Here is a 25,817-nt window from a genome sequence, read left to right as displayed (position 1 = left end):
CTTTAGCAGAAAGCCAGCACAGCTTCACTTAATGGGCGGTCTGACAGAAATGCAACGCAGAGTCAGTCCCTGCCGCAGACGAAGTGCGGGTCACTGCCTGACGCGGGAGCAGAGGCCTGTCGGTACAGACCGGGCATGCCAGGCCGGCCGCTGCGTGCGCAGGAGACCAGGCCCCAGGCCGGACCCCAAGGTCTCGCCGCCCGCTGGCGCAGGCCGCGCGCCCGGCACCGCCCGACTCCTCCGCGCGCCACCAGGTTTAGGTGGGATAGAAGAGCTGGATGGTCGGACCGCCTCCCCCTCCCCCCCCGCGCTCCCACGGGACGCAATAACGCTCTTGGCACTGATTGGCTCGAGCCCAAGGCATCACGCGAAAAGTACCGTTAGCCCCGCCGCCGCAGCCCGCTGATTGGTTTTACCTCTGGGCGGTGCTCGACTCTCATTGCATAGGCGGGCGCCCTCCCCTTCCGCGCTCATTTCTAGCGTAGGCGCAGGTGCGGAAGCTGCAGTCACTCACGCCCCGCTGTATCAGCCGCTTCTCGCCCTCATGGCCGACCTGGAGCTCTTCGGTACTCAGCAGCAGCCGACGGCCGCCGCCGATAACGGGGCGCTGGACGGCGCGGAGGAGGATCCTGCCGCCGCTTTCCTGGCGCAGCAGGAGAACGAGATCGCGGGCATCGAGAACGACGAGGGCTATAGCATCCTGGAGAGCGGCGAGGTGCCAGCGGCGCTGCAGGTTCCGGAGGGCCTTGACTCGGGTACGCGCCGAGGGACGGTGGGCCCCGCTCCACCACACCTCCCCGTGGCAGGGGGGGCCTGCGGAGGGAGGCGCGGTGCCCGGCGGCCGGGGCGGGGAAGAAAGCGGTCCCGGCCTGGAGGGCCTTCGCAGTTTCCCTTCTCCCTCGGGGGCCCTGTGGCCGGGGCGGCGTGGTGCCGGCGGGGCCCTCGCCTCGCCCCGAGCACATGCCGCCGGTGAGCGGGGCCTGGCTGTTGGGGGATGGTCCTTGGATTAGGTCTGGGCCGTGCAGGCATGCCGTCTTCGTCGTCTTGGGTGTGCTCTGCCTTGTGTAAGTTATTTCACTACTTCCTCAGACGGGGTAGTGTTTATAGTGTTTATTTCCTGAAGATGCCTGGGTGCCCAGGCTTGCTGAAGTGTAGCCTGTTGAGAACACTGCAGAGTAATTCTGATCTCAATCTAATCCAGGAGCCTGCCTGAAATGAAGATCCACTGAAAGCAGGAGAAGTCTATATGCTATGTTGTGCCACTTGTGTTTCTGTCTTCAGAGGCAGGGATCTTAAAGTATGCTAGCAGTTGAGCTAATGTTTAATTTACTAAGCCTCTAGCATTTGTTCCTTGGTAACCTTTGTACTGAATGTGAGAAAACTGACACTGAGAACACACTGTTACATTCAGAGGAGGGTGGCTACATATGTTGGGAACTAGAGGTTAGTGTGTTTTCAGTTAGTCTAACTGTAGCTAAAGCAGCCCTGAATGAACACTTGGGATTACAAAAGATTTGGGGTTTTTAACTGAAGCCTAAGTGGAAAGGAGTTGTGAATGTAGGATGCCGCTGTGCTTAACTGATGTTTCAACACTCTTGAAGACTTTGCTTATACTTGTCACTGGGTCCATAGGAACATATTTTGCTCTCATGTGACATTCCTTTGTCACTTCAGGAAGATGTCACTCTTCTTCAGACTAAGTTGGATAACTTTCCCCAGTTCACTGTTGGAACATCTTTAGAATTAAGTGTTCATTATACAGCCTGATTTCTGAAATTACTGGCATGTCTTATGTATGAGGATGCAGGTTCATAGTATCTCTTGGACTAAAGCCCGACTAGATAAACAGAGTAATGGAGACCTGTTGCTTCCAGTGCTTATTTAGTGGTAGTGCAGCTCTTAGTCAGCTCATTCATTAAGTTCAAAACCTACGGACTACCTACTTCCTGTAAAAAGGGTGTTTACAGGGCAGTAACTTGCTCAATCACTAGAACACGAGGATAATCGTTATCAGAACACCATCCTGTTTTAATATCAGACATAACTTGTCTTCCGTATTCTATGTATTATGCAGAAACAGACACAGTGGACACCTCCCTTCTTACTTTCAGAAGCCTCAAACAAGCTTTATGCCTTATATGGTCTTTATATTCCAAACAGGCTCTGGAACATTAAAGTAGCTGTTTGAGAACTAACTTCTTTGGAGAAGGTTCTGACATTGGCCTTTCTTACAGGGCGCTAGAACCAACTAGATCCATGCCTTCTCTACATGCATGCAATGTGGCAATTGCAGAGTGATTCCTTGTCAAAAAGTCAACTTGCTAAATACTTCAAGACTGGCTTGATAGGTAAAATTAATTCTTAAGCATCTTTTCAAGAGTTTTTTCTCAAGTCATGTAAGTTCACATGGAATGCAAAACTGTTATTGGAGAACTTTCTCTAGAAAGCAGGTCATAAAATAATGAATAAGATAATATGGTCTAAGGATCTGGGAAGTCTAGGTGTGATCTGTATTTTATTTTGCTTGCTTGTATGCACTGGGATTGCATTTATGCTCTGGCCTGTTAAATGGGCATAGCAGATTGTGCTTGTGGACTTTTGGTGGTCCCATTATTAACAGAATGTCCATTGGTTGATTGTTGGAGCCTGTACTCACTCCCTCCTTGTTAAAAAGTGCGGACTGCAGCAGTGCAAAATGTACTGGTTCAGGCATGGTGACAAATGAACTAATGACTTCGGTTGTCATTTGTGTTTGAGACTTCTTATCATCTGATCAGTATCTTAACGAGTATCAGACAGCTCTAGTCTCTAGTGCATGTTAGTTTATTAAACCATTTTGTAATTAAGTTAAATAGGTGAATGCAAATTTCTTCTTGAAGTCATACAAATTCTTATGTGAATACTTAAGCATTGTGATCAGGGATTTATGGATTTACTTTTTTTAACCGTAATCTTTTTGAACTCCTTATTTACAGGTCTGTTGGATAAGTTTTCTTTCTAAATACTGGGCCGAAAGTTGTAACTCAGGCAGCTCTCGACTGAAGTTTGAAGATCTTAACTTCAAATATTGTGAGAAGCAGTCACTATCTTCTTGAAATACACTTGTAAGAAATGTGGTGTCTCATACAACAAAGAGTTTTTAAATTGCAGCCTCTTAAAAAAACATGAACAAAACAAGACAAATACATGGACAGTAGCACACTCCATGAACTGTTAATGTCAATGTCAGGAAACTGATATTAGTGTATATTTCTGTTAATTGTAGTAATGGTGGATACTGGGTGAGTATGGGGGGAATGGCAGAATGTTGCCAAGCTCACATGTCTCTCACTCAGCATTGCTTTATATTCACAGAATCACTATGATTGGAAAAGACCTGTAAGATCATCAAGTCCAACCATCAGCCAACACCACCATGCCCAAACAATCATGGCAATAATACTGCCATGATCAGGGTTGGAATACTGGCCTGAACCAGTAGGCCATTTATTATGTAAATAGCTATCCTGTTCAACCTTCCTGGGCATGTGAAAACTGATTTTATTTCCATTGAAAGATGAAGCATAATCGCTTTACAGGAAGTACTGTATAAATCAAGTAATACAGTGCTGTTGTCTAGTTACTATAACTTTGTCTTTTATGAGATCTCCTTTTCAGTGATAAATCAATGCCTGCATTTATTTACAGTCAAATTCTTCAATTCACTCCAGTCTGACAGTACTAGGTTTTCACGTTACAGCAGTTCACTTGCCATGTCCTTTGAGCAGCAGAGAGTAAGTTCAGGTTGAAGTGTGTGCCTTCTAGAACCTGTATGTCAATATAAAAACCTTGTGGCAGCTTGTCAAGTAGCTTCTTATGGAGAATTGCATTCAAAGACAAGCAGTTTTGTATGTTAACAGTCATGGAAATAAACACAGGTTTAATGTAGGCTGTCTAGTCTCAAACATTGCCTTCACACTTTCAAGCTCTGTCATTTTTGTATGAACTTGAATGAATAATTTTTCTCCATCTTCTGAAAAGGCTCATCAGCCTTTCTAGGAATTAAGAAACTTAGTTGCATTTGGTGGTTTGTCCATAAACCACATTTAATAGCCTTTCAGGGACTGAATATCAATTTGCTTGAAAATATCATTAGGGAATAATTGTTTCCTCCTGTCTCTAGTTAGCACCACAGACAGAAAAAGTTACTTGTTTGTGACTATTGATATTTTTTCTTAATTATTTGAACAGCCCTTGTTCTGGGTTTTGCTGTGCAATCAGTATCTTGAGGCTTCAGAGCTCCATAAAGTAGCACTGAGAAAGGTATAATAAAGGGATAGTATCTGTTTAATTTGTATTTGCTGTCTCATGGTGATACTGTTTTATCGTGAAGCTCATGGCAGAAAAACCTATTTTTCTGTTTACGAGAGAATACTGCACCTATTGGGAAGTTACAGAAGCTCTTATGGCATAGCATTATTGCAGATAGAGGAAGGTGTGGTCTAGCACTAGCCTATTGGTTGTATTGAAAATGAGGGAACTCTAATGGGTTTTGATATGACAGTAGGTTAGAACTGAAACACAGGAAAGAAGCACTTCTCCTGACCGGCTTGCCTTTATTTTGCATGCGGGCATGGGAATGAGTTATGGCTAGAAGAACTATTTCTTCCTCAGTTTCTTGTATAACTATCTAAATGAAAACTTCGGAGAAGATTCTTCTTTCTCATCCTCTTATGAATGAGAGGTAGGTGAAGGGTAAACATCATCTATGCCCAAAAGAATAAAGATGGGAAATGAGGCCTTGAGTGTGAAGTTACTTAACCTTATACCAGCATATATTAAACTTGGTTATGTTCTTCTGTTGCTTTAACTATAACTACTAGTTCACTCAAAGTAGCAATGAAGAAGTAGAGTACTTGCTGTTTAAAAGAGATGCTGAAAGTAGATCATAAGAAATACTTATATGTATGGTCATATTGAAGTTAATTTCCCCTGTGTGAGGATATTGTCCAAAGCATAGCTGGATAGGAAGACCTCCTGAGGAGCTAATCCATGCATTGATGCAATTGCTGGACTTGTGTTAGAAGAGCTACTTCTGCAAAGTGCTGCCTCTGACTGTTTCAATAGCTGTCTTTTGCATTGAGAGTAAGACTTCAGAGAGGCTAGTGAACAAGGCTAAGCAAACTTCCTTTTATGCCAAGCAGTACTGAGTCTGGTATTAATGCAAATAGTTGCCTTTAGAGTAGTTGATCATCATTGTGATAAGTCTCTGAAGCCATATGTGTACTTGTAGCACAGAAGTGACAAAACTATTGTTGTATTTATCTTCAAGCTACTCAACCCTTTCTTTTGTAAGCTGTAGTACATTTGGAGGGCACTGATTCTAGCTGTCTGTTTCTGGAAAGCTTGGCTGTTGTTTCTCTCCTGTGAATGCAAGGTAGCTGATAGGGCTTACCTCCTCTGAGCGCTTCCAGACTCTTAACAACTATGTGGGTTGCTGTGTGGAAGTTCATTGTAGCCCTGTTGTCAGCACATGTTACAGAACTGTAGATGTTTGGACATGTTCTTTGCAACAATATCCTTAGAAATAAAGCTTTGTCTTAAGTTCAGGTGCAAACACCAAGGAATATGGACCATGACTAACCAGAATAGTTCTAAATGTGCGATGTTAAATTCAAGATGCAATACTGTGATAGAATTGGATGGACTCTGAAGCCAGTAGAGAGCTCTTATTGTTATTGGCCGATGAAAACGTGATGATAAAATAACAGTATTTAGGCTTTTTTGTGGGAAGTCAGGTATGAAATGACATGTTTCTGCGGACAAAGAAATCATACACAACTAGCATTGATTACTGATACAAAGACTGGCAAGCAGATAGTTTTTCTAGACTTCATACTGAATTACCTGAGACTGGAGAGCTGAAATTAGAGAATGTTTGACTATTGGTCTGGTTGCGGTTAGCATACTTGTATTGGCCTATGACAGCATGCTGGTACAGTGCCATTTCCTCTTCTGCTTGCAGTATGCTCAGTTAGCATGCTGACTCTGCATCTTAATCACAAGTTCTAGGGAGCATAAAACAGATGGGAAGTTTTAATACTTTTAATGCATCTGACCTGGATGCCCTCTGGAAACACTTAGTTCTGTGCCAGTTAGTGGCTGTTTCTGTGCAGAAGAAAAGCGGCCTAAGGCAAACACATCTTTTATCTCAGCCACAGCCCTCAGCAATGATGTAGTGCCTTTTACGTCAGCAGACTACCAGCCTGAGTACTGAAGACCTTAATGAATGTTTTTTGGTGTAACAAGAAAACTTAATCATATTATCACAGTTCTTGGAAGAATCTTCAAGACTTATTAGCCCTCTCACCTACCTGGTGAGTCAGTGCTTCCCAAGGAGCCTCCCTCATGAAACAACTGCCTTCCTTTTGGAGATGAGAACTACATATATTTAAAGGCTAGCCTCTCTTGGGTATTGTAGCCATAAAGTGTCTCCAGTTTGATTGTCTGAATGTGTGAATTGCTCTCTGTTCTTCCAAGGCAGGCAGAGTGGGCAGCTGTCTTACTCAAGCTAGTAATGTTAATATGAGTTATAGATGCTGGCTTAGCTTTAATTGCAGCCCTGTCAAAACAAGGTGAACAGCTGCAGCAGGTGTATGTAGTGGAGATGGGCTTAAATTGAAGGAAACTGAAGTGTAAGCATGTTTTCTCTGTGGGCTTTAGTATTCATAAACCTATTTAATAGAACTGTTAATTGTAGCTGTAACTGCCCAAGTCAGTGTATGTGCAGTGATCTCTACTAATCTGCTTTGAGAGAGCTTCCATATTGATGTTAAGGGATGTGCAGGGTAGCTGCTGTGAAGCAGGCAGATGCTGTTAGCTTCATGTGCCTCTCGAACCAGTTCTGTTTGGCTCCTGTAGCTTGCAGAGGAGTAGCAATCAGACAGAGTAGCTACTATCTTTCAAATATAGGAGTCTAGTTATAAAATACTAGGTGGTCATAACTGAAAAGCTAGTTTTTACTAACTTGAGTCTTCCCCCTACTGAAGCTAGTAACTATGTTTTTGGAGACTAGTATCTTTTAACTTAACTACCATGTATGAACTGATGACTTATAGTCCTCTACCTAATACAGTTAATGATTGCTGTTCAGGGCTCAGGGATAAGGACTTGATAATACTTTCCTAGTTCTTTGATAAAGGAGTATGAAGAGCTTCCTGTGTGCCATTAACACTAGCGTGAAACTGGTGCATATGTAGCCTCAAAGAAATAGAGGATACAGCAGCATAATGCTTTTAGTTTTAGGTGAATTACCTATCTTATTTAAGAAGGTGGTGCAAAATAACTTGATTTTCTGCATACTATTGGGTGACTTTGGTACAGTCTCCTCTTTCATTGAAGAGTGTATTGACATGGTAGAAACACTTCTGTGTGATAAGTTTATCCATCATAGCATTATGGGTGAGACAGAGGTAGTAACATGACTTGTATCATGCAGGCAGATGGTATGTAGCACGATTCCAGAGAGATGCATTGCTGACATTTAGTGGTTCTTGAAAATCTTGGTGCATTTTGCATAGTCTAGAGATTTAAGTACTTTCACAAACTCAAATATTTGTCTCACAACTGATGTATGTTCCCTATGGCTGTGTCTTAAGATGAAATTTTAGGGTTCTGTGGCAAAGATTCCTAGCTGATCCTGTTCCTGAGGCTCTACTTCCAGTGTCTCCTTAGAGGGAATAATGCTGCAGCTGAAGTAGGAGGCTGTCAAGCATCACAGAAGGTAGCAGAAAGGTGACTTTGCTAGCAATGTTAGCTATATCTTTTGAGTTGATTAGGAATTAGGAGGTAACCAAACTAGGATAACGATTACTAAGTGCTGGCTGCAGGATTGTTAATCTTCCAGGTAGGGACTAAAACAGGGAGAGTCATGCTTCTTAACTTCTGAACAGTTGTCTAGTAGTCAGCTTCTAAGACATGGAGGAGAAAGTGGGAGTAACTTTAGAACACTGTCTGTATCAGCTTCTCAGCAGTATCAGCTCTACTGTTTATACTCTGGAGCATGATCTCATGTCAAAGAAATGACCTTGTATTACTGGTTCTGCAGAATAATGGCCCACTTGGTTTCTTGTGCCTATGGGGAGAAGTGCAGAGATAAGGAAGTGACCCTGCAGGGTATCAAGTAATGTCATTTGCGTAACTCCCATGTTAGATACTCTAGTAAAGCTTTCCATACAAGTTACTGAAATCAGTAAATCTGGCTGTTCTGTCTTTTCTCAAATGGCTAAACTACAGTCACTTCTTTACAGGTGCTGTTGATCGAGTGGTTAATGGAGATGTCTATCAGGTAAGATAGAAGTATTCTGTACTAAGAATGTGCTGCTCTACTCCGTGAACTTTACCTTAATCTAGACTAATACTTCCTATTTCTCGTCTCTAATGTACTTTCATCTCATCTCTGAAGAGGAACTTCTGTTCTGCTAGCTCATCTCGTAAAGCTGTTAATGCTTTTAATATGCCCCTCCTCTGAACTTAGAGACAACTTAAAGCATCAGTCCATTTTGAATTATGGCATAATAGGATGTCACCACTGTAAGCAGACTGACAGGCTCTGTGTTAAGACTTAAAGTTGACTTGCTACTGGCTAATAAGCTGAAAGCATGCTCTGACTAGCTAGTTTAAAGCAGAGTTTTCTGAATTGCTTTTTCTTTAAGGATAATTCATATGTCCTGGTTGTCTTATCAAGATTGGTCTTACAAGGAGCTGACTGAAAATATGTCACTGAGAAGTTTAATAATGAAGTTGCATGAAATTAAGCTGCTGGCTAAATAGCTCAATTGTAGTATGAAAGCATGTTAGTCAGGCATGGTAATGACAAAAGGAGGAGATACTTACTTTATTAGTGTCAGGGAGGAATGAGGCATGCTAAGGCAACCACTGTGTTGTAACTGAATTTCACACCAGTTTGGCTAAGGCATTGTGATTGCCTGGTATCAGAGTTGGCTGGATAGTCCTGATTAAATGAATGCTTGGGAAGGGGGCAGCATATGAGCTGCTTCTCCACAGAGTTTTAAGTGAACACTGAGCTTTGTGGAGACACAAACAGCTTTCACCACTGCTAACATTTTTTATATCCTCACCATTGCTGTGAGATTGATGGGAAAACTGTATCTTACTGGCCCTTTGTACTCCTTATACAGCAGAAGGTAGATGAAATATCTTGATTTTGTGTTAGCGATTCTAAGTGACCAGCTGCTTTGATAGAGCTTCATCTTAATGAGGAAGAAAAGACTGAATGGGCTATATGTAACTTTTGCTTTAGCTACCTGTAACTAGTTTGCCCCTGCAACTAGCCCATTTATTTTGTTTTGGATTGAATATGAAGCTTGGTGCTGTTGTACCAGCCTCACTCCTTCTCTTTGCATTATTTCTTTATTGAGGGTTACAGGAGGTCCAAGGAGGGGCAAGACACAGCCAAATCTGTCATTAGCTGCAATTCATCTGGTACTGTCAGGAGTGGTATTTCTTAGGTCCCTTTAAGAGCAGGGTGAACCAATAAAAGTTGTTGGACTTGGAGTATCCTCTGTGGCAAAGAGCACAATATTCATTAGCTTTGCAAATCTGGTGTATTAATGATAGCCCTATTCATTGCAAGTCTTTGAGCTATTGTATAGTAAAAAGTATGCTAGTACTCAACACTGTTTTGATGCTTAAATGCTAAAATGCCTATTGTGTAAAGAAAATAAAATTACTTTCACAGCAAATATTTAAGGTTAAATGACCTGGAGGATCGCTAGGCCTACAACGGCGTAGGGATGTCCTAGGCACGCTGGTCTCTAGGTGTAGAGCTCTGGCATATTTTGACTTCCCAGTCAACTTGAATTTGTGTTTGCTGATTGCTAGAAGCAGTCCTGATTGCTAGAAGCAGTCCTGTATTAACTTGCTTCAATCCTGATGTAATTTGTGGCAAGACATTTTTCATGTTAACACGGAAATGTGGTATAACATGAGATGAATGTATTACACGTTCAGTTCAAATAGAGTCTAATTTTATCTAGCTTGCAGGCAGTTATCTGAAATATTCATCATGTATAAATGACATTACTATTCCTTCCATTTAAGGAGAATAATGGTCCAGCAGACTCCTATGCTGCCATATCCCAAGTAGATCGACTGCAGTCAGAACCGGAGAGTATTCGTAAGTGGAGAGAGGAGCAAAAGGAGCGCCTGGAGCAACTTGGTAAGGAGGGTGTTTGTTGCAGTAGTGTTCTTGCTTGTGAGTAACTTAGTGGCAGCTTCTTAAGCAGCAGAATTCTCAACCATGGCTTCTGGCTCTTGGGAATCTAACATGCCCCTTGAATTTGAGCAGCAAGTCTGGATGAGTCTTCCAGTAAGCAGACTTAATACTGGTGTAGGAGTCAGCAAGCAAGCGGCTCTCTGAACCTTAAGAGTATTCATCTGGCCTGCCCTTTATTTACAAATAAGCTGACAGAAAATGAACAGCTTTTATCGATGGAAAAGAGTAAATAAATACTGCAGCCATCAGCACTTTTTTAAAGGATAAAGATTGCCCATTTTGTAATTGCTGAGGCCATCTGTTGTCACACGGATCTTAATCTAGTAGCTAAGTTAAGTAATGGACTAGAAACTAAACTAAATACGGCTATCAAATGCAGTGATACCTACCTGTGGACAGCTTCTAAGCCTACAAACTGGTATGCTTTCCACTTACATTAGGGAGGAGGCTTTGCTTGAAATTGTTAGGACAGAACCTTCTGTACCATGTGATTCTGGATAGAGCTAAGCCTGTTGCTCCTCTTCTGGGCTAGTTACAGCGGATAAGCTTGTCCTGAACTGCAGACTGGGTATAAAAGCATGCAGAGTTCCAGGCTCCCTCACTTTGTCTAAGCACAGAGGCTTTACTGAGCTTTGTTCTAGCACTAGCATAGCAAGGTGACTGTTGCTGTTTTTGAACAGTTTGCAGGCCAACAGACTTACTGAATTTGAATTACTCTACAAACGCCTATCCCAAACTGAAGTGGACTGTCTCTGTTATGCAGCACAGGCATTCTGTGTAGCTAATCCTCTGAATGTTCATGGTATTTAGTGTTCTCACGGCCTAAATCAGGAAATCTCCTAACCCTTACCTGAGTAGATCAAGCAACTGTCTGCACCAGAGTGCACCCTGAGCCATCAGCTGAAATGTTAGCAAGATCCAGCTGGAATAAACATGACTGACAAATCAATTCTTAAATCTTCAGATGCAAACTCACGAAAGCAGGAAGCAGAATGGAAAGAGAAAGCGATAAAGGAGTTGGAGGAGTGGTATGCAAGGCAAGATGAAAAGCTTCAGAAAACAAAAGCGAGCAACAGGTAACGTTTCTTCAGCTGTCTGAAGAATTATGGTACTGGATATGAAAGTAATGGGGGAGAGAGGTTAGAATACCTCTAGTATGCCCTAAGGCACTAGTCCTTCAGATCATTAAAGTAACCTCTCCTACTAAGAAATGGGTCTCCAGTGGTAGACTATCTTTTCAAGTTTTCTTAGAATGTAGATTAAATGTCCAAGAATAGGAAGAGAAAACATTAAGATAATGAACCAGAATTACTGAAGACTTCTTAAGACGCAAAGTTTGAACACAGCCAGAAAAAATTTTAGTCTACCTACTTGTTTGCATGCTAGTAGCTGTACTTCAATGACTGCTGTGTAAAGGTAAATATGATAGTACTGACTTAATACCACTTAGATCTCTACTTCTGACCTAGGGTTGCCAATGTCATTCTGTCCAGGTAATCATCAGGGCTGCTTTGTACTTGGGGAACCTGCAGACTTCAAGATGAACTGGTTTTTTTGAAACACTATTTTTATTATCAAAATGGCCAGCAGGTTTGTCTTGAGTAAGTAGAGTCCTAGGTAGACTCTACTTCTTATTAAAGGAAGAAAGGAGGCCTACACTTCTTACAAAATTATGGATTTGACACTTCCATTCACCGAGGTACAGTCTTTTGGTTGGGCCAAGAAAGGGAAACAGGATTGGCACTCTTCTAGTTGGTGCCAGAGCTCATGATAGCCCCATAGCTTTATTGTGGCCAGTTTTTGAGTGCAGGGTATGCATTCTGGAGCAGGGTCAATTTAACAAGTGTTGCACAGAAGGAGTGTTTGGCATTCTCATCAGCCTGGTGAGATCTCTCTCCTCATCGTAGTTTCTGTCCACTGGAAGTAGCCTACTGCTAACACTGGGACTCTAGTCCTAAACTACCTGGTCCCAACTTCTAGGATGTAGCAGAGCTTTTGTGTTGCCCCTCTGAGTCAATGGCTTAATTGATACATTTCATGTGGTAGCTGCTTTCCTGTTACAGTAAGTCTAGGTGGTACAAGGCTAATGTGCTTGTTAAAACTGCCTTCAGCTGTGTTTCGTACTTCTCATCCTTATCTCTTTTCTCCTGCCTGCTTGCCTGCCTGTTGGACTACTTGCTACCTAGGGTGGCAGATGAAGCTTTCTACAAACAACCCTTCGCTGACGTGATTGGTTATGTGTATGTTGCTTAACTACTAATTCTGTTTGCTAGTCAACTAGGTAATGACCAGGATCAGAAATAGTGCTGAATGTCTGAAGGTGACTTCTGAATATTTCAGGGTAGTATAAGCTAATATAAGTAAATAGCCTTTATTTTTTGAACTGACTCTGATCTGCAGTATTAAGTGCAGTTTTCCTGTAAGGATCCCATGCACTGCACAACATCCAGCACTTTCAGATTAAGTCATGTAGTATACATACTACTGGAATTTTGGTAATGACTTCAATCTTTAGATGTAGGGTTTACAGTTGTTTCCAGGCCAGCGAACACTGCTTAGCAAGATGCTTTTGCTGGGTATGTGGGTTAGTATCTGCAGTCTCACATGGATGCTGTGTTTAGTCTTAGTCACTTCCACAGAGAAGCACAATGTTTAACTCTCCATTCTCTGTAATAGGCATTGAGCTCCTGATCTATGCTCATTTGCCTACATAATCAGAAAAATATTCAAGCAATGCTTGCACATAATGCTCTGCAAGCTAAGGAAGGTGGAAAGGAATCACCTGCCATAAATCAGGGTAGAAGAGGTGTGTGCATACAGAATTAGGATTCTATTAGAGAACAGAGGAAAAGTACAAGAAGGTGGTAATGGAAAATCACCATTAGCTGCTGGGAGAACATGTAGGAGGAGCTCTGTGTAGTAGACGTTTTACCAGCCTAATGGATCAATGAGAATACAGCTGTGACTTTCAAGCCCCAATGAGCATGCTAGTTTCCGCGGGGTGGAAGGATTGCGGTGTTCATTGGCTTGTTCATGTGTTTTAATTTCTTCTCTTAATTTGTAGACTTGAATTGAAAGATGGCCATGTCACAGATTCTAAGGTGGCACCTTTATAAGGTGTGTTGGTGATCCATGGTGTGGCTTTGAACACATTAATATTGAAAGTCTAGTGTGGAATTCATTACCTAACTATAGGTGGATGTAAATCAAGACTTGTGAAATGATGGATTTACAGGTGGTGTTTGACTTTCCTGAAGTCTTCTGGAGTTGATTTTGATAGATTTTTGCAATAAAACCCTGTTTTCATATACCAAATGCAAATGTGCAGTGTAAATGCTACAGAATAAAATTGGCAGCCTGTTTTCTGAATGTAGGCTAAGCTACCAGTGCATGTTCAGCCAACTGATCATCTGCATTAAACTCATTCTCATTTTCTATATCTGACTTAAACTTTCTCTCCTTGTTTCTTTTCTTTTCACCTTTAAGCACAAACATAAATCATCCTTGCTACAGCCTAGAACAGTTAAGTAAAAAAATCTTCACTGCCCCTTAAAAGTGTCATGTCACATAAAGTAGCAGTGTTGTAGTGACCCTTGTCTTCAGTGGTGTCTGTAACCTTATCATCCCTGTGAACAATGCTGAACCCTCATGGGAGAGTCATCTTCACGGCTTTTTCTGTACTGCTTGTTGGAGTAGATGGATTTGGTTTGATCTCTTGATGCTTACTGCTTTTGCACTCAGGCAGCTACTAGGGCCCCACAGTTGATGTAAACTAGATGCTGTAGTGTTAACCATGAATTGAAGCAATGCTGTTGGCAGCATAGTAGTGCCAAAAGGACACAGCTGGGAAGCCACTGGCACTAACCTGTGCATAATGTAAAAAGCCTCATTAGAGTCTCCTTAGGGTGAGAAATGTGTTTATCCTGTGAGCTGATCTCAGATGAGTCATCCCCTCTGCCGAGATATGCTTCAGTCTATAGCACCCACAAGCATGGGATTCATTACTTAAATTGCTTTTGATTCATGCTGCTTCACTACAGCATTGGGAATCATCAGCAGACAGTTTTATGGTGGCCTTGGGGCTGATTTAAATTCTCAGATGGAATCTGTTTTAAGACATGCTTGCAGGGAGTTGTGTATTTCCAGTTGGCAAGTGTCCAATATAAGCCACTAAGTGGCAGAGGCTTAACTAGTTAAGACATGGGCATTTCTCCATAAATAAAATGCCTGCATAGGAGTACCTTACTTCCTGGCAGTTTGTGTGGTGACTCCTTAGGCAAAGACTCAGTAACTATTCTCAGAACCAAACACCTGTATTCCAACATTTTGCACAGCAATTATCTGCACTGCTTGTGCACAGCATACTACTGCAACCTACTTTCATCTCCAGGGTCGGGCCAGTGGGAGCTTAAGTAGCCATAATGTCCACAACCAGCTGTCAGGTCACAATTCTTACGAAACATGCTGAAAGAAACTGCATCCTTTAAGAGGGAAGGAGTGCCTTACATGTTGGGCATTAACGCAAGGTGCATTGCATTGCTTTTAGGGCAGCTGAAGAAGCCTTTGTGAATGATGCAGAAGACATTTTTCCAGGCACTGAGTGGGAACGTGTGGCTCAGCTCTGTGACTTTAATCCCAAGTCTAGTAAGCAGGCAAAAGATGTGTCCCGCATGCGTTCAGTCCTCATCTCACTCAAGCAGGCTCCGCTGGTTCGCTGAAGGAAAGCACAATGGAAACACTACAAATGCAATATCTTAACCTTACTCAGAGAAGCTATGTTTGCAGTAATTGGATTAATTGTTTCAATGTTTTTTTGGACCAAACCTCCTGATGTATCTAGAGCTGATCATTGTTTGATTGCATGTTCTTCCTCATGTTTCCTTTCTGTGTCTGAAATGGGAGAACCTCCAAAATTGTAGTCTCTGTGCTTTTGTGCACTGAGATGTCACTTCCCATGTTACCGATATTAAAGATCTGTTAAACAGCAAAATGTGTTGACTTTGGATGAATTAAGCTCTCCTGCTCCCTTTCGACAGGGGATGTTTGAATTGAGTGCGAGCAAACATTTCTCTTAACTGCTAGTGATTTCACCTTGCTGATGACTGACCAGCCAGCAGTGTTCCTGGTCTCTGAGAGGCCGTCCTACTTGTCTCCATAAGCTTTCTTAAAGCTCTTGAGAGCTTTAGTTTAAAAACTGCTTCCTTATCCAATTTATCACACAAGATAGAAGCTCTAGGAAACTGGAGCAGCAGGCTTGTTAAGGCGCTTATCTCACTTCTGGCAAAACTGAGGACACTGCCTTCTGCAGGTAAGCAGTTCTGTGCAGTTTTCTGCTGTCACGCCAGCTGCAAATCTTGGGCTAGAAATACAGTACAGGGCACTGAGTAGTTAAAGATATTTTACTGCATATTCTATTCTGCCATGTATTCAGTGCTGGCTTCATATGCAAGTCCTGTTGTGTAGAGGCTGTTTGGGTGGTTTTGTACTGTGTCCTTGTCCTTACTGACTCTGGTAGACACTGTCTCCCACCAGGGTGGTAGACTGGAGATTTGGAGAGTGAGGGAAAGGAAGATTTGCTCTTACTGCTTTTCATCTACTGGGTTAGAGCTCTGTTTGCCAATGTGATTGAATTTGAAACAAACTGTTCTGCTACTTCCTTGGCTCTCTGATCTCACCCAGCATTCACAGGGGTTGTATTCTAGCCTTGCTCTGGTAAGACTTATCTCAGCTGTCTATCTTGTAAGAATAGTCTGTTCAGTCTTACACATTATTTCACCATTTTTATATCAAAGGTACAGTAGCTTAACTAGTGTGTAGCAGAATTGTTTTAACACCTTCTGTGTGCAAGCTGAAAGGTTAGTCCAGACAGTTTGAAGAGGGCTGCAGATGCAGATTAAAACTTAGGACGGTTCAGGGAATTGGTGCACAGCAGCTGTCTTACTAGCAGCTGGGCTTTGAGCCAGTTAGGCTTCACTAGTTAAGCTGTACCTTATTGTTGTCTACAGTGACTGGAACTATTCTCATGTTTGCAAGTGTATTCATAAGCTGCTGATGAGTGGTGATGAAAATGATCGTAGACTACAGCTCTGGAAGCTTAATTCCATGGAAGACTAAAGCAGCAAAATGTTTTCTGAACTGTGCAGTGATACCACCAGTGAGTTTAATAGGACTAAAGCACAGAGCAAGTCCATAGAATGCTGATACTCCATGCTAGCCTTGACCAATTATGTATTCACCTTGACTGAAAACTTCCTTTCTTTTACTCACCCCAAAGCTCTACAAACAAAGGCTTCTAAAATGAATTGGTAATTTAATAAAGAAAACTCCACTGCATTAAATATACAGTGTTTAAAATGTTAGTTTGAATTTACTGGAATTTGAAAGATGAGCAAATTAGAGGGGTTCCTGCACACTGAGTTGTGTAACTGATTAATCACTGCATTGTCCTATCTCATAGGACATCTTATCTGTGCTAAGGGCATGGGTTTGAGCTGCAATCCAAGAAAACAGGCAGAGACTCTCAAATTCAAAGCCGAAGCAATGTTACAGAAGTTAAAGCAGTGTTCTATAAGCTGGGTTTGCAGGGGCTAACAATGTGTCTGCACTTCATTGTGTACAGCATCTAGCTGGAACACTTAACAAGCAGCTCTGTGGGTTTTGGTTACCTCCTCTAGCTCTTGTGCTGAGATTTTGTAGATTCCATATTCTGCCTTAATTTTATCTTCAAGTATGCTGGCTCACTGTCTCCCTCTTACCTCCTGTATCAGTGCTGCCACAGAATCACAGAGAAGCTGAGGTTGGAAGGGACCTCCGGAGAGCATCTGGTCTAACCCTCCTGCTCAGGCAGGGCCACCTAGAGCTGGGTGCCCAGGACCATGTCCAGACAGCTTTGGAAGGTCTCCAAGGAGGGAGACTCTACCATCTCCCTGGGCAACCTGTGCTAGTGCTTGGTCACCTTCACAGTGAAAAACTGTTTCCTGATGTTCAGGAGGAACCTCCCATGTTTCAGTCTGTGCCCATTGCCTCTTGTCCTGTAACTGGGCACCACTGAGAAGAGCCTGGCTCTGTCATCTTTGCCCTCTAGATATTTGTACACATTGATGAGATCCCCCCTGAGCCTTCTCTTCTCCAGGTTGAACAGTCCCAGCTCTTACAGCATTTTCTTATCAGAGAGGTGCTTTAGTTGCTTAATCATCTCTGTGGCCCTTTGTTGGACTGTCTCCAGTATGTCCATGTCTCTTGTACTGGGAGCCCAGAACTGGACCCAGCACTCTGGATGTGGCCTCACCGGTGCTGAGTAGTGGCCTCCCCAGGGGTGTGGCCTCACCAGTGCTCTACACAGACTTTCTGTGTCTGAGAATTATTTTAGATACTTAGACCTTGTGACACTGAGCAAAAGAATACTCAGCTTAAATTGGGCAAATCTGAGCTCTTGTGTGTGCTTCTGAAACACTTGTTTCCTTCAGAGGTTAGCATCTGTCACTTTGTTTTGTGACTTCATGTGACAATTCTGTGCTACATCTAGCCTAGTTGAGTGTACTCGTTCCTCTGTTTACTGGCCTTAACTTCCCACTGTTGCTGCTTATCTCCATAGCATGTAGCTGATGCAGAAAACTGAGTTGGTCAGTGGAATCTGGGGAAAAAAACCTGGACATTTCCTGTTCTTCAAACAAAACCCCAGGTGTATGTGCACAAAGACCTTATGCAGCACTGAGGGAGAACCTGCACACTCCTGCTGAATACATCCTGGTATAGAACTTGCTTTGTTTAGCTTGTAAGCAGGTGGAAGCCATCACCCAGCAAGTCTGAAATGATAATGAGCGTTTGTAGAGAAGAAGGAGGATGGAGAGAAGGTCGTGCCTTCATTAGAAAGCAGGGACCCTGAAAACATCAAACAATGCACCTTCATCCTCTTAGCCTGAGGAACATGGGTAAGTTTTAAGTAACTGTAAACCAGCATGCTATGGCTTGCCTGTTTCTTGCTGATGATTTTTTCTGAGCAGCTGGTAAAGAAGGAAACATACAGTTTACTGGTTTGTATTTTCGAATGGACAAAGTAGGTGTCTGTTGTTTTTGCCAGAGGTTTCCTCCAGTAGTACCTGTCATGTGGGGAAGCTTGTTCCTCTGCAGAATGGTGGTGCTGCAGGAGCACGCTGTGGCAGTAGGTGGTAGTGTGCCTGGGGCTGCACCAGATCGGCAGGATCCTCAGATATTACAAGGTTACTGACAACTGAGGAGGGCCTTTGCGGTCTGACTTTGCAGGGTACGGTCCATTTAAGTGTTTGGTATGTTATAGCCCAAGAAAGGAAGGGCTACTCAACACTGTTTGATAGGGGAGTACGTTATTAGATCTTGTATCACTAATGCAACTTTCACTGACAATTAGTATGATAAGAGTGTTGCAATGCCTTTAGCTATAGTTAGAAGCACACATTTAATCTCTTGCTTCATGTGGCTGTTTACTGGTCACAGCTGGTTACCGTGTGCAGAAATTTTACCCTGCTCAAGGCATTGAGGTATGGACGAGGTAAAATCTTACTAGCTTTTTAAAAATTGCTGTATTCGTACTTATCACAGGCTTTAGAAATTAAAATCAAAAATAAAGAGGCCTTTGGAAAAAATCAGGGTATTTCTTCGAAATTTTACCTTAAATACAGTCTTCATACACTCTATTTAATTAAGCACAAATTTGGCACTTTATTTGCATTTAAAGTTTCTGTGTAAAGCGCTTCATGCAAAAAAAGCTGGAAGACCTAGTATTAGGAACACCTGCAGATACAGAGTTACAGCAATGGTGGTCTAATAGTACAACCGAGGCAAAAGTGGTGTGGAGACATGTTATCTCTTTTTAGACTAATGGAAAAAAATGTGCGGTTTCAAGTACACAAAGCTTTCTTAAGCTAGCAGTAACAGCCTAACAGTAATTTGTGATTTATTAAGGATACAACAGATATCTGTATGAGGTCAGAAGGAGGGTTGTGAACCCGAAAGCTTCCCTCAGTTATGACAGCAGCAGAAAGAACTGGCTGTATTACTTGTCTTCTCATTGCCTTGCTCAATCTGAAAATGCAGTCATCTTTGTCTGATTTTATACCAAACAGCCATGTACAAGCAGTTGGTGGTTTGGGCACCACAGCAAAGTATATGGTTTGATCTTGTTTTGTGTGAACTTGCCAAATGAACCAACCCAGAAATGCTGCAACTGTATGTGCAAACATCAGCAAGGCTTAAGAAAAACTTGGCTTTCTCTGCCTTCTTCAGAATCTTATGAGCACTTTTAGTTGTTACTAAAACATGTTACGTGCCCATAGTGCAAAGCATCTGCTTTCAGATTATGAAGTAAACATAGCTTGGTGCCAGACTAAAACAACGGTACTAAATACATGGCTTGAGCACCTGTGCTTCAGTTGCCAAAGCACTAGTTCTAATGTGCCTTTGATAAACCAGTTTCCAAATACAATTATCTGGAATCGTCCAAGGGGTGTACAGTCCAGGTGTTTTACCCTTACTAATGCCTGTAAATTCTCCACAGCATTTGAAAGGGACACAGACATCAGATTTCACTGACGCAGATTGAATCAGAATGTAAACTCTGTCTGTACCTTTCTGTCTGAGATGTCTTTCTATGATACAAACTTGACAGTGCCTCCATTGGTAATATGTCCTTCTGACAATTTTGATACACTTAAGTGGAGGAAGGACAGTGCTTCAAGACCGCCAAAAGGCTGAGGCATGTGTTGATTTTGAGTGTCTGGATGGCAGACTGGAGGCTTGCCAACGTGACACCCATCTACACGGAAGGAGGACCTAGGCAACTCCAGGCCTGTCAGCCTCACCTTGGTGCTGGGGAAGATTATGGAGAGGTTCATCTTAAGGGTACTCACAGGGCATGTGCAGGACAACCAAGGGGTCAGGCCCAGCCAGCATGGGTTCATGAAGGGCAGGTCCTGCTTGATCAACCTGATCTCCTTCTATGACCAGGTGACCCGCCCAGTGGGTGAGGGAAAGGCTGTGGATGTTGTCCTCCTGGACTTTACTAAAGCCTTTGACACTGTCTCCCACAGCATTCTCCTGGAGATGCTGGCAACTTGCGGCTTAGACAGGTGCACTCTTTGCTGGGTAAAAAGCTGGCTGGATGGCCGAGCCCAGAGAGTCATGCTGAATGGAGGTAAATCCAGTTGGTGGCCCGTCACAAGCGGAGTCCCCCACGGCTCAGTTTTGGGGCCAGTCTTGTTTAATGTCTTTATTGATGATCTGGATGAGGGGATTGAGTACTCCCTCAGCAAGTTTGCAGGCGACACCAAGTTGGGCGGGACTGTTGATCTGCTTGAGGGTAGGAAGGCTCTGCAGAGGGATCTGGACAGGCTGGATCAATGGGCCAAGGGCAATTGTATGAGGTTCAGCAAGGCCAAGTGCCGCGTCGTGCACTTGGGTCGCAACAACCCCATGCAACGCTACAGGCTTGGGGACGTGTGGCTGGAAAGCTGCCCTGCAGAAAAGGACCTGGGGGTGTTGATTGACAGCTGGCTGAAGATGAGCCAGCAGTGTGCCCAGGTGGCCATGAAGGCCAACAGCATCCTGGCCTGTATCAGAAATAGCGTGGCCAGCAGGAGTAGGGAGTTGATCGTGCCCCTGTACTCGGCACTGGTGAGGCCGCACCTCAAATACTGTGTTTAGTTTTGGGCCCCTCACTACAAGAAGGACATTGAGTTGCTGGAGTGTGTCCAGAGAAGGGCGATGAAGCTGGTGAGGGGTCTGGAGCACAAATCTTATGAGGAACAGCTGAGGGAACTGGGTTTGTTCCGTCTGCAGAAAAGGAGGCTGACGGGAGACCTTATCGTTCTCTACAACTACCTGTAAGGGGGTTGCAGAGAGGTGGGTGTTGGTCTCTTCTCCCAAGTGACTAGTGACAGGACAGGAGGAAATGGCCTCAAGTTGCGCCAGGGGAGGTTTAGGCTAGATATTAGGAAAAATTTACTGAGAGAGTGGTCAAGTATTGGAATAAGCTGCCCAGGGAGGTAGTGGAGTCACCATCACTGGAGGTGTTGAAGGAACATGTGGACATGGCATTGTGGGACATGGTTTAGTGGACATGGTGGTATTGGTTCATGGTTGGACTTAATGATCTTACAGGTCTTTTCCAACCTTAGTGATTCTGTGATTCTGTGATCAAAGACTCAAAATACTGAACAGGTAAACCTGCTGTTCAGGAGACCAAAAAGAAATTCAGAACATTGATGGCTGTACTGAATAGTTATGTGGCTTGCAAAGCATCAGCAGTGATCTGTAAAAAGACAGTTAGCAAAGCTAAACTGGCCTTCTCATGGTCCCAGGTCCTGGATGGTTGGGTTCCTATGCTTAGGTAGAACTGTGGTGGACAAAGTAATCTTTTTCCACCAGATGCAAGGATAAGGAGCAATGCAGTACTGGGACTGATAGAGGTTACATGAATTGGTTCATTGGTTACATGAATTATAAGCTACAGCATTAGTGTATTGCACTTCAGTTTTAAGTCACTTTCCAACCTTTTAGCACTCTGCAGTTTACGTACTGCTAGTACTTGCTCATGCAATGCCAGTTATAAGCATGCATGTGCATGAGGAGTTTCCTCCTGCCCAAGCTACTGAGTGTCATATGCAATTCTGCTTAGAGAGCTGGACAGCGGCATTCTTGCAAAGGCTTCAGCACAGTTAGGATACGCTATGCACTTACCAGGGATACTGCAAAACCAAACCTCCTCCTCCAACAAGTAGTATTAGCAGATGTTGCCAATGCAACTAATGAGAAGGCACTGCTTCTTTAGGCTCTGAAATGCTGATAAAAGCTGGGGAAAGAGCGTTCAGCTGTTGTCTTGTGCTTTTGCTCTCCTTCTTCCCTCCCACTAATGGATATAAAGGCTGGTTTGCGCTCACTGGAGCCCATGACTTTCATCATGTAGGCTGCTCTAAAGGATGTAAGGTCAGCATGAAGTAGCCAGATAGCACAGTACTGCAGATGTTGTGCAAACATCTGATGTCCACTGCCCCCTGGGATTGGATACAACTGGGAGCTAGTGTCCATAAAACCTGTGGTCCATGATAAAGTGCCTGAAGTGCAAGGGAGGAGGAACAAAAAACCCACTATTATGCTATTAAATATGATTTTTTATTATTTTTATAAACCCACAAACTTCTCGGGGAACACTGCAAGGACTTCTGCACCACTTCCACATATGCAGCAGGTTCTTGTCCAGTTGACAGAAAAACATTTTCAAAAGCAGCTGAAGAACCATTTTCTTAATCACCTAGACAGTAAAGTTTTTCAGAGTAAACTTTTCAAGTATGTTTTAGTCTTTCATGTTTTCTGTATGCCTGCACCCTCCCTTCATCTGCTAGGGAAAAACGTATCTGGAGCCTGAGATATCAAAAATACCCTAGCTTCAGGAGGTCTGCAAAGCAAAAGCCTGGTCCCACTTCTAGTCAGGCATTCCTTGTGCTGCTACAGGATAGCAAGATCAAATGACAGGGTTCCTCTCTGTTAGAACCTCACTACTGTTACTCCTGACCTGAGCTACTATCACTGTAGAGCAAAGCCAATTTCTCCTTGACCTGTTCATGGAGCTACTGCTCTGGTATTGAAGTTACTGGGAATCACCAAGTAAACCAAGACACACAGGAAAAGGAACTAAGAACCCCTGGTTGACATAAAGCCTACTACAACTTTGCAAATGGTTAAGAGCCAGCATTTGCCGATTCTGAGAAAAACTGTGGATTAGAGGCTGTGCAATTACTCCTGGAGACAGCAAGAAGGAGATCTGGTGGTGTTTCTAAAGTCTGCTATAAAGATGTGAGTTCTCAATAAGCATTCCTTGCGAAAGAATTGAAGGCAATTTCTGTAGACTGTATCCCAGAATTACCCAGCAAGTGGTTCACTATACTAACAGCTATTCTATCCTAGATTATTGTACAGGAGAGGGCAGTGGTTGCAGAAGGTTGTTTCATTTTGGTTGGAGAAGTTCGAGCGTGGAAATAGCCCCTTTTATTCCCCTGTACTAGTACATTACTGGGCTTCTGAGAATCTCATCAGTGGTGGCTGAGTTAGATGTCAAAATAGGCCATTAAATGCAGGACGGAGGATGGTCCTGTGACTGCTGCTGCACAGGCATCTTTTTTCTGGGATCACTGTTCGGTTAGATGGGTGTGTTTTTCAGGTTTTTTTCTTGTGTCAAATAGTTGTCATTACTACAGTATCTTGAAAGTGGGCTAAAAAGCAGCAGGGTAAAGACAAAGCTATATATCAGGAAGGACTAGTTAAAGAAACATAAACCATAGTTTACTTAGGCAAGCCTTCACTGATATTTGACATACTTTGCTCCCAGGCTTCTGAATGTCTTGAAGGTGAGGATGAGACTCAGATTTTACTTTCCATCCTGCAAGCTGATGGTGAATGCTGGACAAGAACAGTGTACCTGCAGACACCAGAACTGATGAGGAGATGCACTATGTGACTATACAGTGGAAGAGATTTCTTGAAAGGTTGAGTCTTTATGCTCAGATGCGCCACATAGCTGAATTTCAGCTAACTGGCTACCAGAGAATAAACAGGCCCCTCTCTGCTAATTTGGCAGACAAAGTAGTAGACTAAGTCCCTTGAGAAAACCCCAAACAACAAAATTAAAATAATTTACTGTTGGCCATAGCCAGAAGGCAAAGATGCTCACTGCTATACTTGTCAGTTTGAACTGCTCTGCAGGCTGTAAGCTCACTAGAAGATCTTTTTCCTTCGTATGCAAAGCTTCTAAAGTGGGACTCTGCCCTCTAAAGATGATGTAATAAATAACTGCCTCCACCAAGTCCTTTATGAACCACAATTTTTAGATGCAGCCTTTTTGATTGTAGAGGCAACTTCCCTCACTTCCACCCACTGAAATTACTACCTGATGTTGGTGACTACATCATATTTACTTTGTGGGTGGAAGCCTGGAAACTGAAAAGCTGGTCACATTGTAGACTTCCCATTTCACATAGGTGGGAAATGAGATACGAATCCCCAAATGTTAGCTCTAATGTGACACATCATACACATATTCCCCACCATACATCAAGATATGCTCATAAATAATTCAACTGCACTTAAAGCAACATATGGGCTTACCAACAGAGGTGATTAAAAACAGCCAAACTGCAGATTAGTTCCTATGAAGTCAGATGAAATTTAGGAAGAATACAAAAGGATAATACCTCATTTAGGAAATACTGAAGTAGTCACTAACTGTTTGGAACACTACTCTGATTCAGTAGCTGGTCTCATCAAAGAAAAATTTTGGGCAAAGTATTCCCTCCACCCATTAGGAATTTGAACAGTCCATTTCTATAATTCTTCCAAGTACCTAGTATATTCTACGTGTAGTATAATCCAGTACCAGGCTAGCAGCTCCAAGAAGAGCAGGATCTGCTAGATTTGAAACCACCACATCCACAGTTTTAACAGAGGACAGAGCCTGTCGATTTATCACATCTTTGACAGCATTAACATAGTGGCTAGCTAGAACTCCAGAAAGGATCACAAGAGAGGGGTTCATGGTGTGCAGAATGTTCACAACTCCAAGGCCTAATGCTGTCCCAGCTGAAAAGATAAAATAAAAAGAAATTAAGTAGAATACTCAGAGCAGTTCAAGCATCAGTTGTTGATATAGGTCTGTTAGCAGCAAATGACACAGAGAAGTGTTCTATTCCATATGGCAGACAGTTTTGAGTTTATGTTATCAGATAATATGAGTTTGCCATTAATTTTTCTTTCAAAAGTAAAAGAAAAAAAAAGGCAATTTTACCACACAATAATGCATTATCCAATGGTATGGATGTGAAAGAGAAAGCAATGCATTACCACTCCTGTAAGTGAAAATAGGAAACCATTATTCTACCATCTTAGTGCTATCAGCTATGTTTGAGGAAGAGGACTGTGTTTAAAGCTAGTAAAACAGTAAAATATCCCATGTAAAGTAATATGTAAATTGCCTTTGCTTGCTCAGCCTAGCCATTCACTTGCCTACAATGAACTGTCCCCAAATTTTCCAATATAAGAACGTTGAGGCTTCACTATTTTTAAACTGATCTTTGCAGAAACTTTTCATCTTCTCATTTACTGGAACAGAGACTTTTAATACACACTTCTGCTTACATTTCTGCCAACATTTTTATTTAAATTTTCATTACCGTTGGTAATTTTATACAGAGCGGTCCTCGACATGTGAAGCTGTGTTTGTAGTGTACAGTGCGTTACCATTTCTATATCCCTAAAAATCTAATCATGGGAGGGTTCCACACTTTGGGCTATGTTCTCACCTGTTCTGAGAATGCTGTCTGCTTTTGTGTTCCCAAGTTTAGCTGCTTGAATGAGATGTGCAGCGCTAACAACCTCCTCCTTCTTCATTGACATTCCTTCTACTAAAAGCAGATCCTCTGTTTGAAGAGGAGGAGAGAAAGCCAAGAGAAAAACATGGTGATGTGGTAAGTCAAGAAATGGAGGGTGACAAAGAGGCAGTTAAGATCTTTTCATCTCT

General features: G+C 42.8%; 2 protein-coding genes across 9 annotated transcripts in view; one reads left to right on the top strand and one right to left on the bottom strand.

Annotated features, from left to right (window-relative positions):
• The first annotated feature begins 533 nt into the window (after positions 1-533).
• CLTA (clathrin light chain A) lies at positions 534-25,690 on the top strand. Of its 6 annotated transcripts, XM_059833244.1 has the most exons (6): positions 534-755; positions 8,289-8,326; positions 10,102-10,219; positions 11,241-11,352; positions 13,763-13,798; positions 14,823-15,280. In XM_059833244.1, exons 1-6 carry the CDS (start codon positions 545-547, stop codon positions 14,992-14,994), a joined length of 687 nt encoding a protein of 228 aa, XP_059689227.1. In that variant the 5' UTR covers positions 534-544; the 3' UTR covers positions 14,995-15,280. The 6 variants fall into 6 exon arrangements, with proteins under 6 accessions (XP_059689227.1, XP_059689232.1, XP_059689230.1 ...); XM_059833249.1 differs by lacking the exons at positions 13,763-13,798; positions 14,823-15,280 and adding an exon at positions 25,642-25,690; XM_059833247.1 differs by lacking the exon at positions 13,763-13,798 and having other exon boundaries at positions 534-743.
• The window catches only part of GNE (glucosamine (UDP-N-acetyl)-2-epimerase/N-acetylmannosamine kinase), a 19,826-nt gene continuing 16,480 nt past the window's right edge, over positions 22,472-25,817 (bottom strand). For 2 of the 3 annotated variants that reach the window (XM_059833243.1, XM_059833242.1), the window contains exons 9-10: positions 25,600-25,716; positions 22,472-24,880 (exon numbers count right to left, since the gene is read on the bottom strand). In XM_059833243.1, coding sequence (XP_059689226.1) covers positions 24,645-24,880; positions 25,600-25,716 — 353 coding nt within the window. In that variant the 3' untranslated portion in view covers positions 22,472-24,644. The remainder of the gene's footprint in view (positions 24,881-25,599; positions 25,717-25,817) is intronic. The other variant, XM_059833241.1, reaches the window with a different exon arrangement.

This window comes from Gavia stellata, chromosome Z (assembly GCF_030936135.1).
Source record: "Gavia stellata isolate bGavSte3 chromosome Z, bGavSte3.hap2, whole genome shotgun sequence".
Taxonomy (NCBI): Eukaryota; Metazoa; Chordata; class Aves; order Gaviiformes; family Gaviidae; genus Gavia; species Gavia stellata.
This window is presented reverse-complemented; position numbering and strand designations above follow the sequence as displayed.